This window comes from Grammomys surdaster, unplaced genomic scaffold (assembly GCF_004785775.1).
Source record: "Grammomys surdaster isolate TR1022 unplaced genomic scaffold, NIH_TR_1.0 367, whole genome shotgun sequence".
Classification (NCBI taxonomy): Eukaryota; Metazoa; Chordata; class Mammalia; order Rodentia; family Muridae; genus Grammomys; species Grammomys surdaster.
The window spans coordinates 5,347,659-5,369,226 of NW_021604786.1; the positions used below are offsets into that span (position 1 = coordinate 5,347,659).

At 42.7% G+C, this 21,568-nt stretch overlaps 1 protein-coding gene across 3 annotated transcripts in view; it reads left to right on the forward strand.

Annotated features, from left to right (window-relative positions):
* Positions 1–21,568, forward strand: part of Arid5b (AT-rich interaction domain 5B) — a 180,119-nt gene that overhangs the window by 137,417 nt on the left and 21,134 nt on the right. For all 3 annotated transcript variants that reach the window (XM_028780245.1, XM_028780246.1, XM_028780247.1), the window contains 4 exons: positions 102–214; positions 5,988–6,192; positions 8,229–8,281; positions 16,674–16,771. In XM_028780245.1, the coding sequence (XP_028636078.1) occupies positions 102–214; positions 5,988–6,192; positions 8,229–8,281; positions 16,674–16,771 (469 nt within the window). The remainder of the gene's footprint in view (positions 1–101; positions 215–5,987; positions 6,193–8,228; positions 8,282–16,673; positions 16,772–21,568) is intronic.

Below are 21,568 nucleotides of genomic sequence, written 5' to 3' on the forward strand. Positions count from 1 at the left end.
ATTTTCCCTAGAACTCTGATATATATATATATATATATATATAAGCTTCTGAGTCTTTTCCCGAAAGAAGTCTGACAATTATTCTCCTTTTTTTTTTTCAGCGCCAAATCTTAAAGGCAGACCGCGCAAAAAGAAAACATGTCCCCAGAGAAGAGATTCCTTCAGTGGCTCAAAGGACCCCAACAATAACTGTGACGGTAAAGTTATCAGCAAGGTAAGGTGGGTCGTCCACTGAGACTCCTCCTGGTTGATTGATGGATACTTCTGTGGAGTTCCTCCTTTGACCTCTCTGATATCTGATGTCTTGATGACCGTGTTCAATTCAGAATATGCCTTTGGCTTTTGTAGCTTCTGGATACTTCCCTATTGGCTGGGAGTGGGGAGAATCTGGTAGGAGGGGCCGGCGTTTTGATTAGTCAACAGAAAGACTTCTCACCTCCCAGTTTGGCTTGTTCAGTAAAGGACATGATTAAGTGTGCACGTCACTCGGACTGAGACCTTATACCAGATGACACAATGACATAGTTTACTCTGCTCAGATCAAAAATAGACCAGCTGAACCATCCTCTCTCTCTGAGTGGACACATCTAAATATGCTTCGGAGATTAACTGGAGATGAAATTAGAACTGACTAGAATTAATCTTTTTGGTCATGTTCTTTTTTTTTTTCCCTCCCAAAGTCACCTCTAATTCATATTAGAGCAAATTAGAGATACATAGGAAAGAATATGCATGCAAATTAAGGTGTAAGAGTATTTTTAAAGGCCTCTCTGGATGCAGAAAGAAAGCGTTCACTTTAGAGGCTTCTTGGCCCATTTTGAATGAGCTTTCCCTGAAATCTTTGCAGTGTGCGCCTGAAGTATTTAGTGAAGTGTCACTTCACATATGTAGACTTGTCTTTTTGACTTCTGTGAACCTGGGTCGCAGTTCCACATTCTAGCTCTTGGATGTTGGTGTTTGGTGTTTGTTTCTAGGCCAAAGACGGTTCTAATCCTTCCAGATCAGAATCAAAGATCAGATTGGAATTAAGAAAGCATGACCAGATCTAAGGGCTAAAGCTCTGAATTGGGAGGGGGGGGACACACTTGGATTATTGGTGAAGATTCTGATATAGAAAAAAAATGGCTTGAATTTGTGTGCCCGCCTGCTGTCACTTGTACTGGGTCCTCTCTCCCCTTCCCACTGTGTCCAAGTGAACCGTGAATTTATACATTCTGTAAAGCTTCTCTTCAAGTATGACTCTCAACCACAAAGCTCTGAAGGCTCTTTTGTTAGGATATTGTCATGCTCCCAAGATTTCAAAGAGGTTTTTTTGTTTGTTTGTTTTTGTTTTGCTTTTTAATTTTAAAGCCAATCTACAGAAGTGTGTATTTTTTTCAGTTTGCTGGCTAAAGGCAAGCCCAGCATTCTCTGGCATTGCTTAGCCTCTGTTGACTTAACTCTGTGCAAGTGAATTCACACGGATACGACGAAGGATATTTTCTCATGAGTTGAGCAACTTAGCCCTGGAACCAACCATTACCTAGGGCCTTGGTGTCTATGGCCTTGAGTGAAGGCAGCGGGATCTATTCTTTCCCTCAAGTGCATCCTGAGAGTCCTGCCAGGTAATACAGAGGAAGTAAGGTTTTACGATAGTGACATTCAACAGAGTACGCCGAGTCCACGCTGTGTTTCTTCCAGAATATTCTAAATCTGAGCCTGCCGGGATGAAGTACCGATCCTTGTTATTTGGAATTACTACTAATGTGTGGGAATTACAAAACTCATACCAAGACTCAGAGACCAGAAGAAACAGCTACTGGACACATGGACTGTGTTCAATGTTCACAGACTTACTCTTTTTATGAGGGATGACAGCCAACCATGGGTTCCCTTCACCCCTCCTTTCACTAACGCTACTACTGAAAATGGTCACTGTGGGACACACCATCCTTCCAATGTTCTTGTGCTGTGGTCAGCTCCTTGGGAACTGGTCAGACGCCTTAGCTTTTAGAGCCCTGGATTACAGTCTTGCCTCGAATATTTTCTAATGGGTCTGGAGAAACCCACTAACTGGGAAAGATTAATTTTAAAGTGTGGCGAGTGTATCTGTTGGCACCTGTCTGGAAAATCCTAAAGGAGGAACAAACCACTTGTTTGGGACCGGGAGAGCCACTTAAAAAGACATTTTGAGTCTTAAAGTGGCTTTTTGCCATGAAATGTTGCAGTAAAGACGTTAAGTCTGTGACCACCTGCTTATTTCGGGAACTTGAACCAGTATTTTACGTGGCAGTGAGCTGCTTGACTCTCGGACCTGTGTGTGTTTTCGGAGTGCTTCAGACAGACCATTTCTAACCGTGGATCGATGCCAGCCTCCTGCATGCAGCTCTACACTGTAAACCTTCCAGAAGAGATGCACGGAGTTTTTTGTGGTCATGACATCACCTTCAAAAGTTTGCAGGCTCTCAGTGTTAGCATCTTTGTAATGCACTGTTTTCCCTGGAGAGAGAATTCCCTGGCTTTCTGAAGACAGCGCATGTCTCACGAGGAGGAAAAGTACACAGCCCTAGGAAGGGATTGGGAATGAGATCAGTTCCAGTCTCATCACTTGATGGGACCATTTACAGCACGAGAGTGCGAGCATATGCATGCGCATGTGTTAAGCATTTTCTAAAGACTAGACATGCCACAGGTGGTTTCCATGTTGAAAGGAACATAGAAAGGCAAAGTACGCTATGCTGGGTATCCTCTTATGTCACATTCTTGTGTGGAAAGTGTGTCGCAAGTGTGGCGCTTGCATTAGTTTCAATATCATCCATCTCATTCTGCCCTCCAGACTATCCAAGAATTACCACTCTTGCTTTACCAAGAAGCTGGGGGTCTCGTCTCAAGTCGTTGACTGTGTCTGGATTAGAAAGTCTAGCCTGTTTGTTGCTGGTTCAGCCCAGCTGGCTTGCCCTGCTGATAGAGAGAAGTGGTTCTAACTCAATTGTGTAGAGGAATGTGATTAGAGTCAAACAGGCATGCAACTTCCTTTTAGAACAAGAAACATTGTTTCTCTAATTTGCAGGCTGTCAGTCACTCTGAAAACCTCAGAGCTCATAGTGAGTTCCTCAGGTGTGTGTCGCTCATGTCAGGAACCTAACTGCTACCCTTAAAAGGTCGTGCTTTTTCAAGGTCAACATGAGCACCAGACGCTATTTGCATCTTAACACTTGAACTACAGTAATTCAGTAGACTAATTTGAGTACATGTGGGCAAAATACACAGACAATAACTTGACTGAGTCTTATGGGGAACAGAAAGCTTTCTAGCCTGAGATGCAAACCGGCACTCACTTGGTAACATCTTGCGGAGCATCCTCTGCTTGGAGGAACTCCAGGGATGCAGGATGGAGTTCAGCAGGTGGCAGCATGGTCTTACTTGGAGCCTTGGTTCTAAATAGAGAGGGTGAGCTACTTCAGCTCTGGTTTCCACCCCATGCGCTTTCCTTCCATTTCCAATACTTCTCTTCCCTCACAGACGCAAGCAGAGGGTTACATATCTATCTGTCTGCAAACCTCCTAGTCCCCTCCCTGACCAAGATGCCTCTGTCCTAATAACAGTGATAATTTATACACAGCTTTTAGCTCTTCTTCCCTGAACAACATTGAAGTTTGGAGGCAGGTAGACCTGAGCTCCAAACTTAGGTGTTTGCATCAAGATCCCCAGCCTCAGTGAGCTTCAGTTTTTTCCTCCTATAAAACGGGTCTAGTCAGCTACTTTTGCCGTTTCTGTAGATAGTGGAGCATAGCTGAAACATCTAAGATTGCGTAGTTCATTGGTCACCCCATGGGTATAAGGCTCTGTCTCTTGATTGGCTGGATGCCCAATAGAAGAAAAGAAGCCCTTTAGAGTTGTTAACCACCGACTTTGGGTTTTTATGAGACTTGATAAATCATATTTCTTAGTAGAAGATGTTGTCATGCCTGGATTACAGAGACACACGATACGTTGTATTTCTCAGCAGTAGATGTTGCCATGCCTGGAAATAAGATGTGACTTTTACTTGAAACTTTGTTTTGATGACTGGCTTTAACATTTTTTATTAAGTTCATCTTATACACGTAAACATGTGATTCCTTCTGCCGGTGCCTCAGTTTCTATGTTCTTAGGACAATAATAACTTACTTCGTGAAAGGCATGCACGGAAAGTTTAGGGTGACAGCTCAGGTGTTTAAAATGCTGGTCCTGCAAGCATGAAGACCTCAGTTCAATCCAGAGAATACATGCTAAGAAAAACCAGAAAGCTGGTGCGGTGGCATTTGCTTATAACCTCAGTGCTGGGGAGGAGGAGAGAGAGACAATTTGATTCCTTGGAATTTGCTGGCAAGCCTGCTAATGTATCCTAATCTGCAAGGTTGGCCAGCCAGAGAATGAAATAACCAGTCAGTGAGCTCTACAACAGCCCCTGGGTACCAGTGTAAATGAATAAGGCCATACAGATGAAAACTAGGATGCTTACGTGATTTCGGAAGCCAATAAGTTATGACGTACGTAAGTTTAGGCTCATCAGCCTAAAGCTTGGCAGTGAAAATTGATGATGGCATAGTCACAGGATGCCTGTCTTCCTATGATGTCACAGAGTGCAAAAGTTTGAGGATACTGTCAGTAAAAATCCTATGTGAAAAGATGTCTTCACCCCATTTCCACAGCCCCTTCAAAATTAGAGTCATCTCTGGTGGCCCCACTGAGTTGCCCAGAAAGTATTATTTTTATGAGGCCAGTCTGAAGAAATTAAAGCAGCGTGCTCACTTGACTGAATGAGCGGTAACGGAGCTCTCTTGGAGAGGATGTGTTCCCCTACAATAAATAAACAAACCTTTTCATGTGCTTAGAGCTCAGAAGGATCTGCGGAGGCTGGAAAACTGAAGCCAAGAGCAGTGTAGGATCTGTGGGACATTTTTATTCACAACGTTCCCCGGCCCTTGCCCTCTTCCTGCCCGATGTCAGCCAGGAGATGTAAAGAATATTGGAATGTACACATTCCCCATGGGTGCATTTGAACTCGAAGTCTGACCCTTTGTACTTCCCCCTTTTACAATTAAAATAACTCAGCAACTTAGCGTTATATTTAACAACCATCAAAGGCCGCTGTACAACATGGCCGAGAGCAGGGAACATTAGGTTACCCAAACACCAAAGCCTGCCCATGGCATAGAAGGAAGAACCATGGAGTATCTGCCTCCATTTATGTCTTAGTTTGCAGGGGTCGGGGTGAGGGGTGGGGGTGGGGTGGGGAGGTCCATTTGTTCTACTTCAGGTTTTAGCAACTGTCTACTCTTTCTTTTCTGGCAAGGAAACATTTCCTATCCCATTCTAAGCTGATGGAAAAGCTACCAAGCCCTCACTAAGGAGTGTTTTTTGGTGTACCACTCATGGTTATATGTGGCCATCAACCTCAGATGACACATGATAATGACCTTGCTGGTATATCCCAGTATGGAGAGCTCTTCCAGGTGTCTAGGAAGAGGAAGAGGATAAATTTACACAAAGAAATAAATTTTTTAATATAATATATACAGTATCGGGCTATTGTTATGAAAGCAAGGTTTCATCAACCACATTAATGACGGTGCCCTTTGGGGAGATAAAATGTATCAAGAGGCAAAGCAGTCTTCTTATTGGGTATCAACATTGGTTTTTTTTTTCCTAGTTTGACATGAACATACTGTGAAGGATACAAAGGACCCTGATACAACCTGGCCAACTGTGGCCCGCTGGACACCTGTTTGTCAACAAAATTTTATTGACATTCAGGTCATGCCCTTGCTAGACTTGAGTACTTGCCATTTAGTCCACAGGGCACAAAAGCCTACTGTGTGTTCCTTTATAGAGCTTTGTTCCTATTGTCTAGTAACATTCTTACTCAAGGCTGTCTTCTGAAGAAAGAGTCACTTAGATATGTCTTTGCAAGCCTTCCAAGACTGGGCTCGATTTGTTATACTGTTATAATTATTTTTTTCCAGGTGAAAGGAGAGGCCAGGTCAGCCTTGACCAAGCCGAAGAACAACCACAATAACTGTAAAAAAACCTCAAATGAAGAAAAGCCAAAGCTCTCCATTGGTGAAGAGTGCAGGGCAGATGAACAAGCCTTCTTAGTGGCCCTGTATAAATACATGAAAGAAAGAAAAACGCCCATTGAGCGAATTCCCTACTTGGGTTTCAAACAGAGTAAGTACACTTGTTTTTGTTTCTGAAATATCAAAATTGCTCAGATTCTTTGAAATTGCAAGGCGTTGGGCGGGGGTGGGGGGAGTGGAAAAAATGTTGTTGTTTTTTTTTTTTTTTCTTTTCTACTAGTGATTATGTTGAAACCCTAATCTAGGCAGGGTGTTTTCTGTTTATAGTAGATCCACAAATTGTCCAAGCCAAGAATTTTCTCCCTGCCTCTTTCCGCTGCATTGTTGTCTTCTGGGACAATTGCAGAGATATTTATAGGCAGGAGTCCGAGGACGGTGACTGGAAATAGACGTGCTGAAAGCTTCTCGTTTGCTGTTTTGTCAATCTGGAGTGTCTGCAACTCCTTTCTTATGAGATAATGATGATGTCGCTTTATCAGGCACAGATGTTGTCCGTTCAGAGACAGCTTCTAAAGGGAAAATGTTTAAAAGTGGACCAAACAGCCATAAAGGGGGGGAAACCCCTTTAGTCCCAAACCTGTTGGGTTTTTTTTTTTTTAAGTCTGAATTCACAGCAAATATGAAATAAAAACTCGAAGGGAAATTCCAGTTTGGAGCAACTTTGAGCTGGCTGTGCATCTACGTGTCTTTATCCACAGACAAGGGAACTTATAGCTTGAGCAAAATTCCATTGAAAAAGAAAAGAAAACCTAGATCTTGCCCCTGAGTTCACAGCCAAGTGTATATTTTGCTCTTGTCTGGATTTATAGGTGCACAGAGCCATGGGCCCCTCTGATTTGAAATAGTATTTTCTCCAAATGCATCTTCCTAGATTAAAGCCATGTGTCATTCTGATGAAGACAGTCAAACCTGTATGTTTTACATAACAATTTACATAGCTAATAGCAGATGGCGCTGATTACAGGAGATCACTCGCAGTCATTATAAACTTATATAACGGCAGATGATTACAATGTTTGTCTGAAAACTGGCTGCTGGAAATAGAAGTAAAATCAATGTCCTGTGAAGCGCTCTGTCCCGTTATCAGCATTTCAATAGAGAGCAAGGCCAAGGCAGGGATCTTTTAGCCTTGAAACAGTACAAGGTTCACTATGGCTTCGCAAGCATGTTGTGTCAAAGAGCCTTTTGACAGTTTAATTCCCCATTTGGTTCATTTCCCTCACCAAAGGATTACTTGAAGTCCAATATTCTCACATTCCAGGGTATCTGGTACAAAATGAACAACCAAAAATATCTCAATACTAGTTGAGCCAAGCTTGTTTGGCAGCATAACCGTGCAAACCCTATACTCCGGATATGAGGTTTTTCTTTTCTTTTCTTTCTTTCTTTCTTCTTTTTTTTTTTTTTGTTACAATTTTTCCTAACATCACACAGCTATCTCAGGCACAGTTAGGGAGCTAAGTGGGCTCATGACTCCACTTCTTTGTGAATGACTATCTCCTCTTACTTTGTGACTCAGGCTTGGCATGTGACCTGCCTGTTTTCTACACTCACGTGTCAGCCACATGTTGGCAAAAATACAGCCTGATCCTTTAATATGGCCTTGTTATCAGTCTAAGAAAGTAATCATATATTAAAGTGACTGTTTACTAATCACAGAGAAATCTTATCTGGAAGAGGCATGGCCATCCCATCAAGGCCTTCTTTCCAAGAACTGAGAAAGATCCACACCCCTTTCTGAATTCCCACACATTCCCCAAGGTCTCTCCAATGACTTGTTCCTTTAAAGTTGATAAGACAAATAAGACTATGCTGTTTGTCCTTAAAGTCCAACAGGTGCTGTGGCATTGCGACCATCTTTCAAGAAATACTTTTTAAGGGTTAAGCATAGTAGCTCCTATAATGTTGAACTCTCCTTGAGTGAATTATTTCTTAGAAATTTAGCTCTCTGGGGTGCAGGTGATTGGTTTTTGTTGTTGTTATTGTTATTGTTGATAGAAGTGAATGGGGGTTTTGTTACTTTTTTTTTCTTTCTCTTTCTCATTGAAAAACAAAATGTTTGAATTGACATTTCTTGGAAGTGTGTTAATGCAATGCTTATCTAAATACTTATTATCCCTCTAACAGTTAACCTTTGGACTATGTTTCAAGCTGCTCAAAAACTGGGAGGATATGAAACAGTAAGTGTTTAATCAACTTAAATGAAATAATTTCACAATCTGACTCCCTCTCCCCCCACCAACCATCCCCTCTGTCTTTGGCCAAAATGGAGGAAAACTGAAAAGCAAGCACGCCATCATTGGCTGCCTTTCCCAATGGCTCTTACACTTTGGGGGGTTTATTGGACCAGTTTTGGAAATGGTCCCAATTAGTTCCAGGTTTGGCAAAACTGTAAACTTGTCGTAAAACACTACAAGTGGAAAACATATGTAACTCTCCCCTGTCAGGGAAATTAGTTGGGTCTGTAATTTTTTCCCATGTTGAGAAAGGTCTATGATTGTCCGACAAGCCAAGATTGCATAAAAGAAATCTCCCTTGGCAACCTACCTGACATCTGTTCATGTCTAATATGGGAAATGTATTAAAGGCTTTCAGAAGTCATCAGGATTGGCCATTAAGGAATAGAATAGAGCACAGCCTCCTCTCATTCTAGGGCAAAGAAGCTTTATTAGACAAGGGTCACTGCTACATAAACAGGAAGTTATCAAATTTATTCAGAACAGGCTCTGACATTCTTTATCAGCTAATTCTAACTGACAGGGGTGAGTTATTTTTAGCCCACGGGAAATTTTGATGGCCATGGATTTTTACAGCGTGTATTTCTGAGCCAATAAAATATCAGAGGGACAAACAGAGATTAAGATCTTGAAATACGAAGGGGGGGAAAAAGATCTGCATTAACATAGCACAGAGAGACGACATCTGTAATAAAATTAATTGACATAGGAAGATGGCGTCACTGGGAATGTTTTTCTCTCCCACACAATAATCAGATTAAGTTGTATAGTTCCTCTGGCAATTGAGTGGGAAATTATTTCTTTTCTTCCTTTAAGAAGTAATCTGAGAGACCTCTGTACTGTAGTAAAATGAAAGCAACAGACACAAAGTCAAGAATATTATATTTATTTTACCCCAACCCCACAAACCAGTGGTCCTTGCCATATAATGTATCTTGTTCCATAAACTAATAGAATGTTTTGATGTAGGAGTCTGGGCACAGGAAACCATAGAAAGTGCTATTTGAGTCAGATAATCTGATATTTACCATCAAGATATCTGCTAAGAATTCTGACTAAAAAAGTGTTTGACGTGCATCTGTGAGCTTATAAACTGCTTAATATATGGGGACATATGTGTTTATAAAGAAACCTAGAACATGAACACATGTAAAATATTTATTTCATAGATACAAGTTTATTTGAGAGATTTGTTTTATAAAAGTACCCTGTGCAAAAATAAATAATTTTTTTAACTTGGCTAAATCTGTTGATGGATTAGGATATGGACTCCCTGCCACAGTTACAGCTCATGGTTCTGCAAAATCTTGAGCTAATTATAGGTCTCCTGTGTGAAAAGATGGAAACTTAGTCTCCTGAGCTCAACAGTCAGTCTCTTAGCTTCCACTTGTAAGCTGATCTTACAAAGTGAAAAATATGAGGCTGCACTTTGGTGAACTGTGGTTGGTTACATGATATTTGCACAGCATTATGAAATATCATTTTTAAACTTCAGAGCTTCATGCCCTGGACTGATAGGAAGAGTCCAGTAGATTTCACAGAATCAGTGTTTCCTGCTTTCATATCTCTGTGTCTTTACAAGATACCAAGTTGGTGTGGAACAAATAGAAGAAACTTCTGATAAATTTGGGAGGGCATTTGCAGTACTTCTGGACCGATAGAATTGATTCCTTTGATGAATGAATAAATGACCATAAATCAATAGATTGCCTGACCATATATTTATCGGCCATCGTATGCATATGAGACATATGTTAGACACCACGGGAGAAAGAAAAGATCTAGGTTAGCCATCCTGATCCTTAAGAGGGTTACTTTAAAGAGAGTCAGTCATTAAACTATGGGCAAAAAAAATTTAAAAACCACTGCCCTATAGAAACAAAGAGCTTTCCCCTGTAGAAATGAGGAAAGAAGCCTCCGAGGCTCAGACAGGCCGACGTGACCCACAGGATAGGTGTGTTGGATTAAAGATGCTCTGAGATGACCTTCAGGTGAAAGTGAGGAATTGGATCCAGAGACAAATTTTCATGACTTTCTTAGGGAGAACATTCTAACATGGAGGTAGGATAAACTTGAGTACAGCAATTTCAGGCAACATAGAGTGACCAGCGCCTGGGATAAGAGGCTGGGTAGAGAGTTCTTAATAGATAAAGGCAAGAAAATGAGGCCAGGAGAGAATGAGTGTTGGGTTCAGAGCTCGGGGTCTGTTTTGTAGGCAGAGGAAGGGAGCAAGTGTAAAGGATGTCACCCCATTTAAGAATGAGTTTCTCTTCTCTCTTGCTATGAGAGGTACCTTTTCCATGGGCAATCTGTACCAATGACAGGTGGATAAGGAAGAATGGGGACTCTTGTTGTGTTTGTTCTCAATTGTCTTTGGCTCAAATCCTTATGCCCAAGTAGCATGTGTGGAAAATGCATATTCTGGGGGCTATATGAGGGACCCAATGGGTATCTCCCTCCATCCATCAACTTACCAAATAAAATTTGTAAAGAAATCCCCCTCCTTCCCTCCCTCCCTCTCTTCCTAGCTTCCTGCTTTCAACTTCCTGTGGCCCTGTTGGTACCTAACTATGTTTCTGCTGTCTACATCTAAGCTTTTGGTCCTCCTAAGTACACATTTTTTTTTTCCCTTGGAGTATTTTGAATCAGATTTTCAGATCACAGATTTTTAGTTTTGCAGTCTAGAACATCCTAGGATATCAGTCTTCCCTTGGCTCAAGAATAGCACGGTGTTTCTGGTCTTTTCTTTTCATGCTGTGAAAAGTTCCTGTAAATCTGGATGCAGCTCAGAGCTATTTCCATTTTGAGTAAAAAAGAATTGTGGCACTTTGACAGATTAATTTTCTTTTCATGACTTGACCTTTGCACGGAAAAGAATCCTTGTTCTGTTATTTTATGTCCTTCATCATACAAACAAGGAAACTAAGGCATAGTTTCTAAGACCATCACGGCGGTATACAGGTTCTAGCTTGCTGGTAATCCCCATTGTATTTTTCAGATTTTAGTTCACTGGCATTCCCCATCATGATACTCTTCATATTCTTTCTTGCTGGAAATCCCCAGTAGCTGTCTCTGCCTCTGTAGTAGTATTGGTGAGAGGGAGACACTCATAAATTACTCTCTCTTGTGCCTTCCATTCCTGGCAGTTTCTCATAATATCTAGGATATTTTTTTCTTCGTATTAGGCGTGATGTTGAGAGGAAAGAATCACTTTGCTTTGTTGACATCATCTTTCAGCCCATGCATACCATGTGTAGTATTGTCCCACATGGAACCTGTCTTCAATTACGTCCTCTATCAAAATCACATATCAAAGACAGGAAATTTGTCCTTAAGCTAGTCTTTGTTGTTTGCTTGTTTTTGTTTGTTTGTTTGCATTATGGCTTATGAATTCAGGCAAGTACTGTAGGACTGAGATACATCCCCACCCCTTTCAAGTTATTACCCAATATACATGTCAAAATACTCAAGTTTCCTAGTAATGAACCAGTTACAAACTGAGATAATGCCTTGTTCTTAAGGGGAAAAAAAAATGTAAGAATTTAGGAGAAAGGTTTAAATAGTTAGATAATATAAATACTAGATATGTAAATATTAGATAATATAAATACTCAGGACCAGTCCAAAACTCTAGCATCAAGTTTGTAGATGTGTTACTGTATGCCTGTCCAAAGGCAGCTCTCTGGAATTCCCTCTGGTTATGAACAAGAACATCTTAATTGGCTTGTTTTTGTTTGTGGTTATAAACTATTCCAAACCTTCTGGTTTGAATTGTGGATTACGAATTGTTTCATTTTGTTTCTTCACGATCTTCCCATATAAATTTAAAAGAGAGAGAGAGAGAGAGAGAAAGAGAGAGAGAGAGAGACAGAGACAGAGACAGAGAGACAGAGAGAGAGACAGAGACACACACAGAGAGACAGAGAGAAGCAGAAGTTTCATTTTAAGTCTATAATGTTGACTGACCACTGTACAATTCTCTCAGCCTCTCCTGCCTTTACTGGAAATACAGCTAGTGTCTCTCTGCCTTGAGGTTTAGAAATCATAAATGTATCTAACAGATCTGAGTCCCCAAAACACTGTCTCTTGAGTGTTTTTGATTGGCTGCTAGTACTGGCTCATTCTTTGTAGACTTCCAGCTAGACATTTCTCTACCCAGTCTTTTCTTTCCAATCCAGAAGAGGATAATGCTTTGCTCCTGAGCTAGGGTCCTTCCTGTGCATCTGGGGAAGCAGTAACTGCCAGGGGAGTCCCTGGAGCATGAGAGGCACATCAGCTATAGTTTATTAAGATAATTTTACTTCTCTGACCACCTGATGGAAAGCCCCATGCAGTAGCGCAAGAGAAACTTATCAAAACACAGAAGGTGGTAGGTACCAGGAGCATAGTGCTCCCCAGCCCCTTCTAGTCTCACCAATGAGGCAGCACCATGATGCATTCATCTGGGTAAAGTCACTTGGCTTCCCGCCGGATTATGCTCTGACATCAGACTCTGGCTCTGACATCAATTTTGAAGACATCCTCCAACTCTATCCCTAGCATTCTGGACATACAAAGCGTTTGGCTTACTTCGGAGTGGTCCAGGCCAAAGATGATGTCATGTAGTTTTGAACGCCTTCAGTTCCTGGAGTACTACCAGGAATAAAAAAGTCATCTTCCTTGAATTCAGCCCGCCCTCAAGGTGTCCAGACAAAGCTCTGTTTCCCAGACAGACTGAGCCACACTACTCTCAAACACATGCATCCTTTGACTTTGTGTTGACTTCCCATTCTTAAGCTACTGGAAAAACTCAAATCCACAAAAGCCCCTGGTTCCACCTTCTTCACTAGACCCCTCAGATACCAGCATGATTTCATCCTTGTAACCTAAAAGGTAGAGAAATTAAAGGCTCCAGGCTTTAAAGTGGCTGTCCTGAAGTTGCGTATACGTGCATGTGTATCCTCAGGTGGCCTGTACCTTATTTTCAAAGAGAATATCATTTATTAACTCTCCCACAGACCCATACATGTAAATGATGTGTCACGATGTATCCACCCCCAACTTTAACTTCCACTTCCTGCAAGGCACCCCCAATTCTCTACTTCCCACAAGTGCCTCCCAACATGCCTCTCTCCCTGTATCATGTCTTCTGTTTGGTGTTTTATTTTGGTTTGGTTTGCTTTGTTCTGCTGGTAGTGGATTTTGTCTTGTAACTCACTGAGTCCAGTGAGTTGTCTACAGAACACTGGCCAATCTTGCCTGCTTCTGCTGGTCTTGTGCCGGAACTAGAGCTGCTGTGAGCTCCCGGGTGAGAGCAATGGCCACATTCATGACCAGATGACTGGCTGTTTGTCCTTGAGTGTTCTGAGGGATCTCGTTGTTATGTTGTTTTGGAGACATAGCCTCTCATTGGCCTGTGTATCCACCCAAGTAGGTTAGACTGACTGGCCAGTGAGCCCCCAGAATGCTACCCATCTCTAAGTCCCCAGTGTTGGAGTTCCAAGCATAAGCCACTACCTGTGGCTTTTTCCATGAAAGTTCTAGAGATGGAACTTGGGCCTTCATGTTTATAAGCAAGTGTCCTACCAACTGAACTATATCTCTGTATACCACCACCTGCCTGAAATACTTTTGAAGCAACTGTATAGTTTCATCAATGAAACTACGGAGGGAATACGCTCCTTTCTACTCCTTAGTCCTGTTTTCTCATAGGAATGGCAGTGTAGACAACTCATTTCAGTGCACCTCATCTGAATTCTAAAGGTCATTTGGAAAAAGCCCTGTGCTTGAAAGCCGAGAATGCACGTGTGTGCTGGATCTAATGGGTGTGGTATGGGTTTTGGAGACCCTTTGATTGATAAGAAGTGATTCTCCCTGGTCTTCAGAGTGAGCTTGTCACATGTATCCAGATTGGTTCTTGCGCCTCAGTGTGGTCTGCTCAGTCTTTGTGGTTGTCTGGAGTCATGACGTCCATTAAGCTAGGAACCTTGAAAGCCTTATCTGTCTCAATCTCATCTGACCTCTGACCTCCTCCTCTTTCCCACCTCCATCACTCTCAGTACCCAACTCTGTCCTAAAATGAGAGATGAAGTGTAGGTAGATGGCCTTGTTCCAAATCTCCAACATCTTACATGAGTTCCTAGAAGGGGTGGCAGGAAGATACAACCCAAGAAAAGGGACTCTGTAGTGATCAGCAGATCCCCTCTGTTCCAGTGAGAGAGACAAAGGGTTGTCACAGAAGAATCCTTTAGCTTAAGAGTGAGAGAGTGACAAATGAGAAAGCAGTTTTCACTCTACTTGCCAGCCCAAATCCAAAGGCTGAGGACTCAGGCCTTCATGCCCAGCATAGCCTGTATTTTCAGATCAATCCGATTGAGAGGTAGTTTTGATAACATCACAAAGACCCTCAGCTCTGGGTACCGGAAGGCAACTGTGTGGATATGGGTTTACTCCTACTGTGCTCTGTGTCCTTAGACAAGTGATGGGTCCGTCCTGAGTCTTGTTCCCTTCACCTGTGATTGAGATCCCAACACGTGTCTGTCTCCTGAGCGATCAGGAGTCAGACAGAAGTACGAGCTGTGTAGTACAACATGGGTCGTGCTGTTCGTGCAGATGACGAGAATGGGAACTGAAGTGATTACAGGGATACAGCAACAGGCTGTTGCTGTAGTCCTACTATGCACCTTGTGCTCTCCCCTTGTCTAAATGAAGACCTTGCTGAGAGATGTCTAAAGGGGCTTTGGTATCATTTTTTGAAGAAAGAAATTGCGCATTTTTTTTGATTGACGGCCCTGTTAATAGATGGACCCAAGTTAGTATCATGAACAAACTGGATGAAGACTACACGTACACTCAAGATAATTGCTGTATTTGTAGTGTCATGAGTTTGAGTCTTAATGTACATTAGGATTGTATGTTGTTGTCCCTGGTGTGTGCAACAGGCGGCCCTGTATAAAAGATGACTTCATGACAAACTGAACAGTATGAGACTCCATATTGCATGGAGATCTTCCTTGGGCCTTCAGCAGGGCTTAAGGACAAAGAGGATTTCTTTTACTAAAAATGACAAAGTTGACCTCTTGCCACCATCTCCTCTTCCTTAGATCAGAATTGATAACCCAGCCTAGGTTGTAAACTGAAGTTTTCCTCTATGGGGCATATGCGCCCTCTGAACTCCGCTGACAGTGAGTGTTGTGGTATCTTAATGAAGCCAGCTACCCTAATTGTCTTGAACACCCCTGGCACCTTGACAACACCCTGTCCCCTACACATCCTGTAACAGCATAGATAGCATCCTCCCTAAACTGTTTAGAAATGTGTATACAAAGGTCAGAACTTGTCCTTTCCTCTGACACGCTCAGGTGTGGTAGGTGAGCTATGTGATTTCACACACACACACACACACACACACACACACACACCCGATGCCTCAAATAATCCATGGACCAGATCTTAGCATCTGTCATTTTGCAAAATCCTGATCTATATGCAACAGTAAAATTTATGAATAAATATAAAGAGACCTCGTTGGCTGTACAGAGCAGGATATTGCTTGTTGTTTGGATGTTACACATCCAACTCAATGATGTACACGGTGAGCATTTCACCTTGGGGATATGTGTGTTTCCATGGGATTCGATTCCTATCCCATTTCACTGCTGTATGTGAGTAGAAACAAACAGATTTGATAGACACACCGCTAACTCAGGCTTTGTTTAAGAGATGATAGAAATGTCAGGATGGCTGTAAATTCTTCTACCATTTATCACTTTCCTTAATCTATATATAATCAGTTTATTAGTGTCTTGCTTTGTTTTAAAGCAGGAAACACACTGTATGGCTCAAAGGATCAGAAGATGCATAAACACGTTTGAGGGAAAAAAAATATTTCCTTTAAGTAGTGTGGCTGGCCACTCATCTCCTCCTGCGTCAGGTAGCCAGTGTTGACTGTGAGGCTTTTTAAGCCAGAGAACAAACATACAGTTCAGTGGAAATGAGACTTCATTTTGTACTTTATCACATAACATAGAAGGAGTGGGATGTGTGTTTGGGGCCTCGGGTTGGAGGGGGGGACAAATATCTGTATGAACAGCTGAGGAGGTGGTACCTTAGATGAAGTTAGCCAAGAGTAGACAGCATCAGAAGTCAGAAGCCATGTTTTATTGTGAAGTGAGAGATCTTGTGTTAGGTCTTGTGTTAAAGCCATTACCTCCTCCCTTAAACTCCCTGGATGGAGCCTCTGTTTCCGGGCGTCCAGAGCAGTCTGTTCTCTTCTGAATGTTGCATAGAATGAATGACCCTGGCGCTGCAGCTCGATCACGATGCTAGATTGAATCTCTCGTTGCCGTCTTTTCAGATAACAGCCCGCCGTCAGTGGAAACATATTTATGATGAGTTAGGTGGTAATCCTGGGAGCACCAGTGCGGCCACCTGTACTCGCAGACACTACGAAAGGTAAGAAGCTATCTCCTGCAAAAATCCTTGCTTAATTAAAACTGTTTATGCCTGCCAGTGGTGGCACACACCTTTAATCCCAGCATTTGGGAGGCAGAAGCAGGCAGATTTCTGAGTTTGAGGCCAGCCTGGTCTACAGAGTGAGTTCCAGGACAGCCAGGGCCACACACAGAAACTCTGTCTCGAAAAACCAAAACAACAACAACAACAAAAAAAAAACTATGTTTAATCGAAAGACGATGCTGGATAAAGACAAGTTAGGGAAAATCTAAAGGATCATTGGGAAGACAAAATACCCCCACTCATTCCCTCACCCTCTTCCCCCCCGCCATTCCCACCCATCCTCCAACTTCCACCCCCACACACACCCCTGGCGCCCAGACACACACACACACAGTATTCTCCTTCACGTAGCATGCTCTCTGGTTACCCAGACTAAAATTAGTTGTGCCTTTACTTAGGTTTTGTCTTGTGGCCACCTGTCAGGCAATGCCCTTCCCCCAACAAGTGTGGATTCCGAGGGATGTTCTCAGGAGTCTCATTTACTATGAGCTCTTTGGGCTTCTGGAAAACAAAGATGGGAAATGTTGTCATGAGATTAATGTGTGACCGAGCCCTGGAAACCAGGCATTCCTCCACCCAACAGCACTGCCTCGGACTACGTCTGTGTGTTATTCTTTTCCATACCTTGTGAGGATTTCTTCTCCTATAGATATGCTTTCTTTCAATCAAGGAAATCACCAGCTAAATTCTGCATGGCTTGATTTTCTAATAAGCTCCACCTGCTTCAGGAAAGTACTGATGATATAACCAAGAAAGAATATATCAGAGCCTCTGGTGGAGGCTCTGTGGACAGGAGTCATGTCTCGTCCCACCTGTCCCATCTGCCCACTTCCTGGGCACCTCCCCCAACATTGCGTTAAGGATCATGTGCCTACACTGACTGTGTGCCTACACTGACTGACTGTGTGCTTATACTGTGTGCCTACGATGCTGAGAAATGGCAACAAATTCATGAGTGGTGTGTGCTTTGAGTCCATACATAATGTTTAGGTTATACCAGCTTCTTTACAGCCGGTATTGCCCTAGGGATGTGGAGAGGGGGTTGGTAATGGTGTGTGTACATGCCTGTGTGTGTGTGTCAAGAATACATGTGCACACGTACATCATTGGTGTGAAATCATCCAGAGGCTGGTTCAGAATTCATCCTCTACTGCACTTAGTTTCTGTTCTCGTTGCTGTGATAAAGTACCCTGACCAAAGAACGTAAGTGTGAGAAAAAGTGTATCTGACTCGTAAAGTATGGTGGCTTCAAATCCTTCAAATCCAGGGCTGGAGAGTTCAAATAGAAAGAGGAGAGAGAGAGAGAGAGAGAGAGAGAGAGAGAGACACACAGAGAGAGAGACAGAGAGAGAGACAGAGACACAGAGACAGAGACAGAGAAAGAGACAGAGAGAGAGAGAGCGAGACAGAGAAAAATTGTGTGTGTATGTGTGCATGCTTTTGCATGTGTGTGTGTGTGTGTGCATGCATGCACATGTTTTAACAGTGTTTATGCACACACTGAAATCAAGATACACCTAGTTAGTGGAGCATGCTGGTTAGTTAGCACGCTGATAAAAAAAAAGAAGTTAAAACGCTAATATTCAATTCACCAATTACTTTTCTCATAGTCCATTGATGATCCAGCTTTGACCTCCATTCACGACACCCACTGTGGGTCACATCCAGCATCGTTTATAACTCTTCTTGACACAGTAGGTGTTCCTTATGTTCCCTTGAAATTCAAGGGCATGTTCATCGGGATCTCGTTTTTTTTTTTTTAACTACGTGGCCAGTTAACAAAAGTTAGAGTGTTTCTTTTAGAATAATTGAAGTAAATTGAGTTGGGTTTAGTACCTCATGAAAAATTCCCATGGAGGATTCCCAAGAGTATTGCCCTGGCCCTATTGTAATCCGGAAAGATTCTTAAACACCAGGAATAGATGTTCAAATTACCGCTCTTGGCAGCACTGTTTTATATATATGTAACTGTGATTTCTCTCAGTACTTAACATCAAAGCTCATGCATTCTTCTTACCCACTGTACTGGGCAGCTGATCCCCAATACAGTGTGTCCCGGGTGAGGACTCTGCCCACAGTGCTGGAGGCTACCACAACGTACTTATCTTTGGCTTAGGAGCCTCTAATCAAATCCTGGCACGAGAGACATACAAACATACTCTCTCCTCTTCAAAAGTTCTCAGCACCCGAACCATTAATCTTAAGGGGACCCAGTGACAAATAAAACTGGCAAAAGGAGTCACATAGCTGCAGCTAGCCCACTTCCTTGACCACATGGGCACAGTCATTAAGTACATTCTACAAAGCATCACATGATCAAGAGCAGGTAAGGACTGGGTTAGAGAGAAGGATTGAATAGAGGGTGTGTGTGTGTGTGTATGTGTGTGTGTGTTGTTTCATTTTTCTTTAATGAGGTGCATGGATATTTAGCCTCTTATATGCGTGGAGGAGCCTATACAGACCAGAAGATGGAGCTGGATCTCCTAGAACAGGACTTATGGATAGTTAAAAGTTACCACGTGAGTGCTGGGAACTGAACAACTTCTGGAAGAACAACTGGCGTTCTTAAATGCTGCGCTGTGTCTTCAGCCCCTGGGTGTGTTTTCCTCAAGAGGTCTTGTCAGTGACACCGTCCTGACTGGAATGTCCAGATACTTTTCATGTACCTCACTGAATGATGTTCCTTTTCTAAGGAGTCGTAGATTCCCAAGTGATGTAAAACTGTCCATTTGGAAAGCCCTGGCAACCACAACCCATTATGAAAGGCTTTAAGTTTTTCTTTTCATTTTCTGAATTTGTTGGATCAGACTAGACATTCTGTAAAATTTTGGTCTCCCATTGGATTACATTTTTCCCCCCTAGAGGTATAATACACTCTTCCAGTTCTGGAACTTCTTTGGTCAGCGTTTGAATAGCAGACTGAAAGCCATGTTAAATTGTCAGCAGGGAGAATGTCCCTTTAGGTCACGTCTTGAGCAATAGGGGATGTCTTGAGCAGAAGGGGATGGCTTCAAGTGCTGGCATGAAGCACTGAGGAACACTTAAGTTGATCTATGCAGATTTGCTGGCTTGAGATGAGAAAGTGGTCCTTCGGGTTCCACCCCCAAGTTGCAGGAGTGCCCCCGGAAGAGTTGGGGGTTTGAGAGAACCATTCAAACAGTACAGCAGCACTACTGTTTGACTTCAGGGAGGTGTTCTGGAGGGCTGGTCACGATTGACTCTGTGTGCTCATGGGCTTCTGGGACAGCTGAACGAAACTGGAGCTCTGCTCTTGTCCAGTGACACTGCGTCTGGTCACACCAGCAGGTATGTGCAGAGTCTGAAGCCCGGGGTAGTTCTGCACTGATAACAAGCCCTTAGCCTTTCTTCAGTAGCCAAGTTTTGCTATCTAGACTGCTTCAGCCTTCTGATCAGAATGCTATGAACAATTAGTAATTAATAATCATTAGCTACCAAAATTGGAAGGTCATGTTTTTTTTTATTTTTTTGATGTAGACTATGCATACACTCATATCACTCTCTTTTAAATGAATCGTGATTGTATTGGCTGATTTTTTTTTTTTTTTTTTTGGCAACTTAACACGGGTTAGGTATCTGGGGGAAAACGGATCTCTTTTTGAAGAATTACCCTCAGTAGACTGTCCGTGGGCAGATCTGTAGGGCATTTTCTTTATTAATGACTGAGGTGGAGGACCCAGGCCATAAGGGCTTGCCCACCTCTGAGGAAGAAGCCCCAGGCTGTATTTAAAAAAAAAAAAAAAGAAAGAAAGACGTAAGGAGCAAACTGTACAGTAAGCTGCACTCCTCCACTCCTCTTCTTCAGTTCCTGCATCCGAGTTCCTTCCTTGAGTTCCCTACCTTGGCTTCCCTGGATGTTAGACTATGATCAAAATTTGCAAGACAAATAGACCCTTTTTCTCCTCTGGTTGCTTTTAATCAGGACTTTTTAACCACTGCAATAGGAAGCAAACTACGACAATGTCATGTTGGACAATCTCAGTTAAGGAATCACCAATAATCCCAAAGGCCATAGTGTGGATAAGAGGTGGGGCCACAGTTCTTTGAATGCCTGCTCTTTCACCGGTTCTCCCAGAGATCAGAGGACACTCTGATCAGTTCAGGAACTTTAACCAAAGAAGAGACTGGCCTCTTGCCAAAGCCATACCATCAAGTTCATTCATTCCATACAGAAAATGGCTGGCTGCTCTGGTGAACAGGCACCGTTTTCAAGAAGCTTGGGAAGGGGGTTGGGGGGAGCTCAGAACTTTGTGGTGATTTTTCTAAAGAAAATCCAGAGATGAGTCAGAACTACTGAAACCCTTCCTCCTGAAGCTGCAACGTCTTCTCGTTTCTTATTTGTGTGTGCGTGCATGCGTGTTACATGCACATACATGAGTGCATGTATGTCTGCATGCATACACTCTTGTGCAAATACAACACATGTGTATGGAGCTCAGAGGACAATTTCTGGGGTTGAACTCAGATCACCAGGGTTGATAGCAACCTGTGGTCTTACCTGCTGAGCTATCTCACTGGCCCCTACATTATTCTTTGAGGTAGGCTCTTTGCATCCATCTGGCTCAGCTGGCTATCCAGCCCACTCCAACGATCTGACTGTCTCTGACCCACAGTATTAAGATGAGTAGCGTGCTGCTACTATTTTAGGTTTTACATGGGTGCTGGGTTTCGAACTCAGGTCCTGATACTTGCTGAGGCATCTCCCCAAGCTACTTC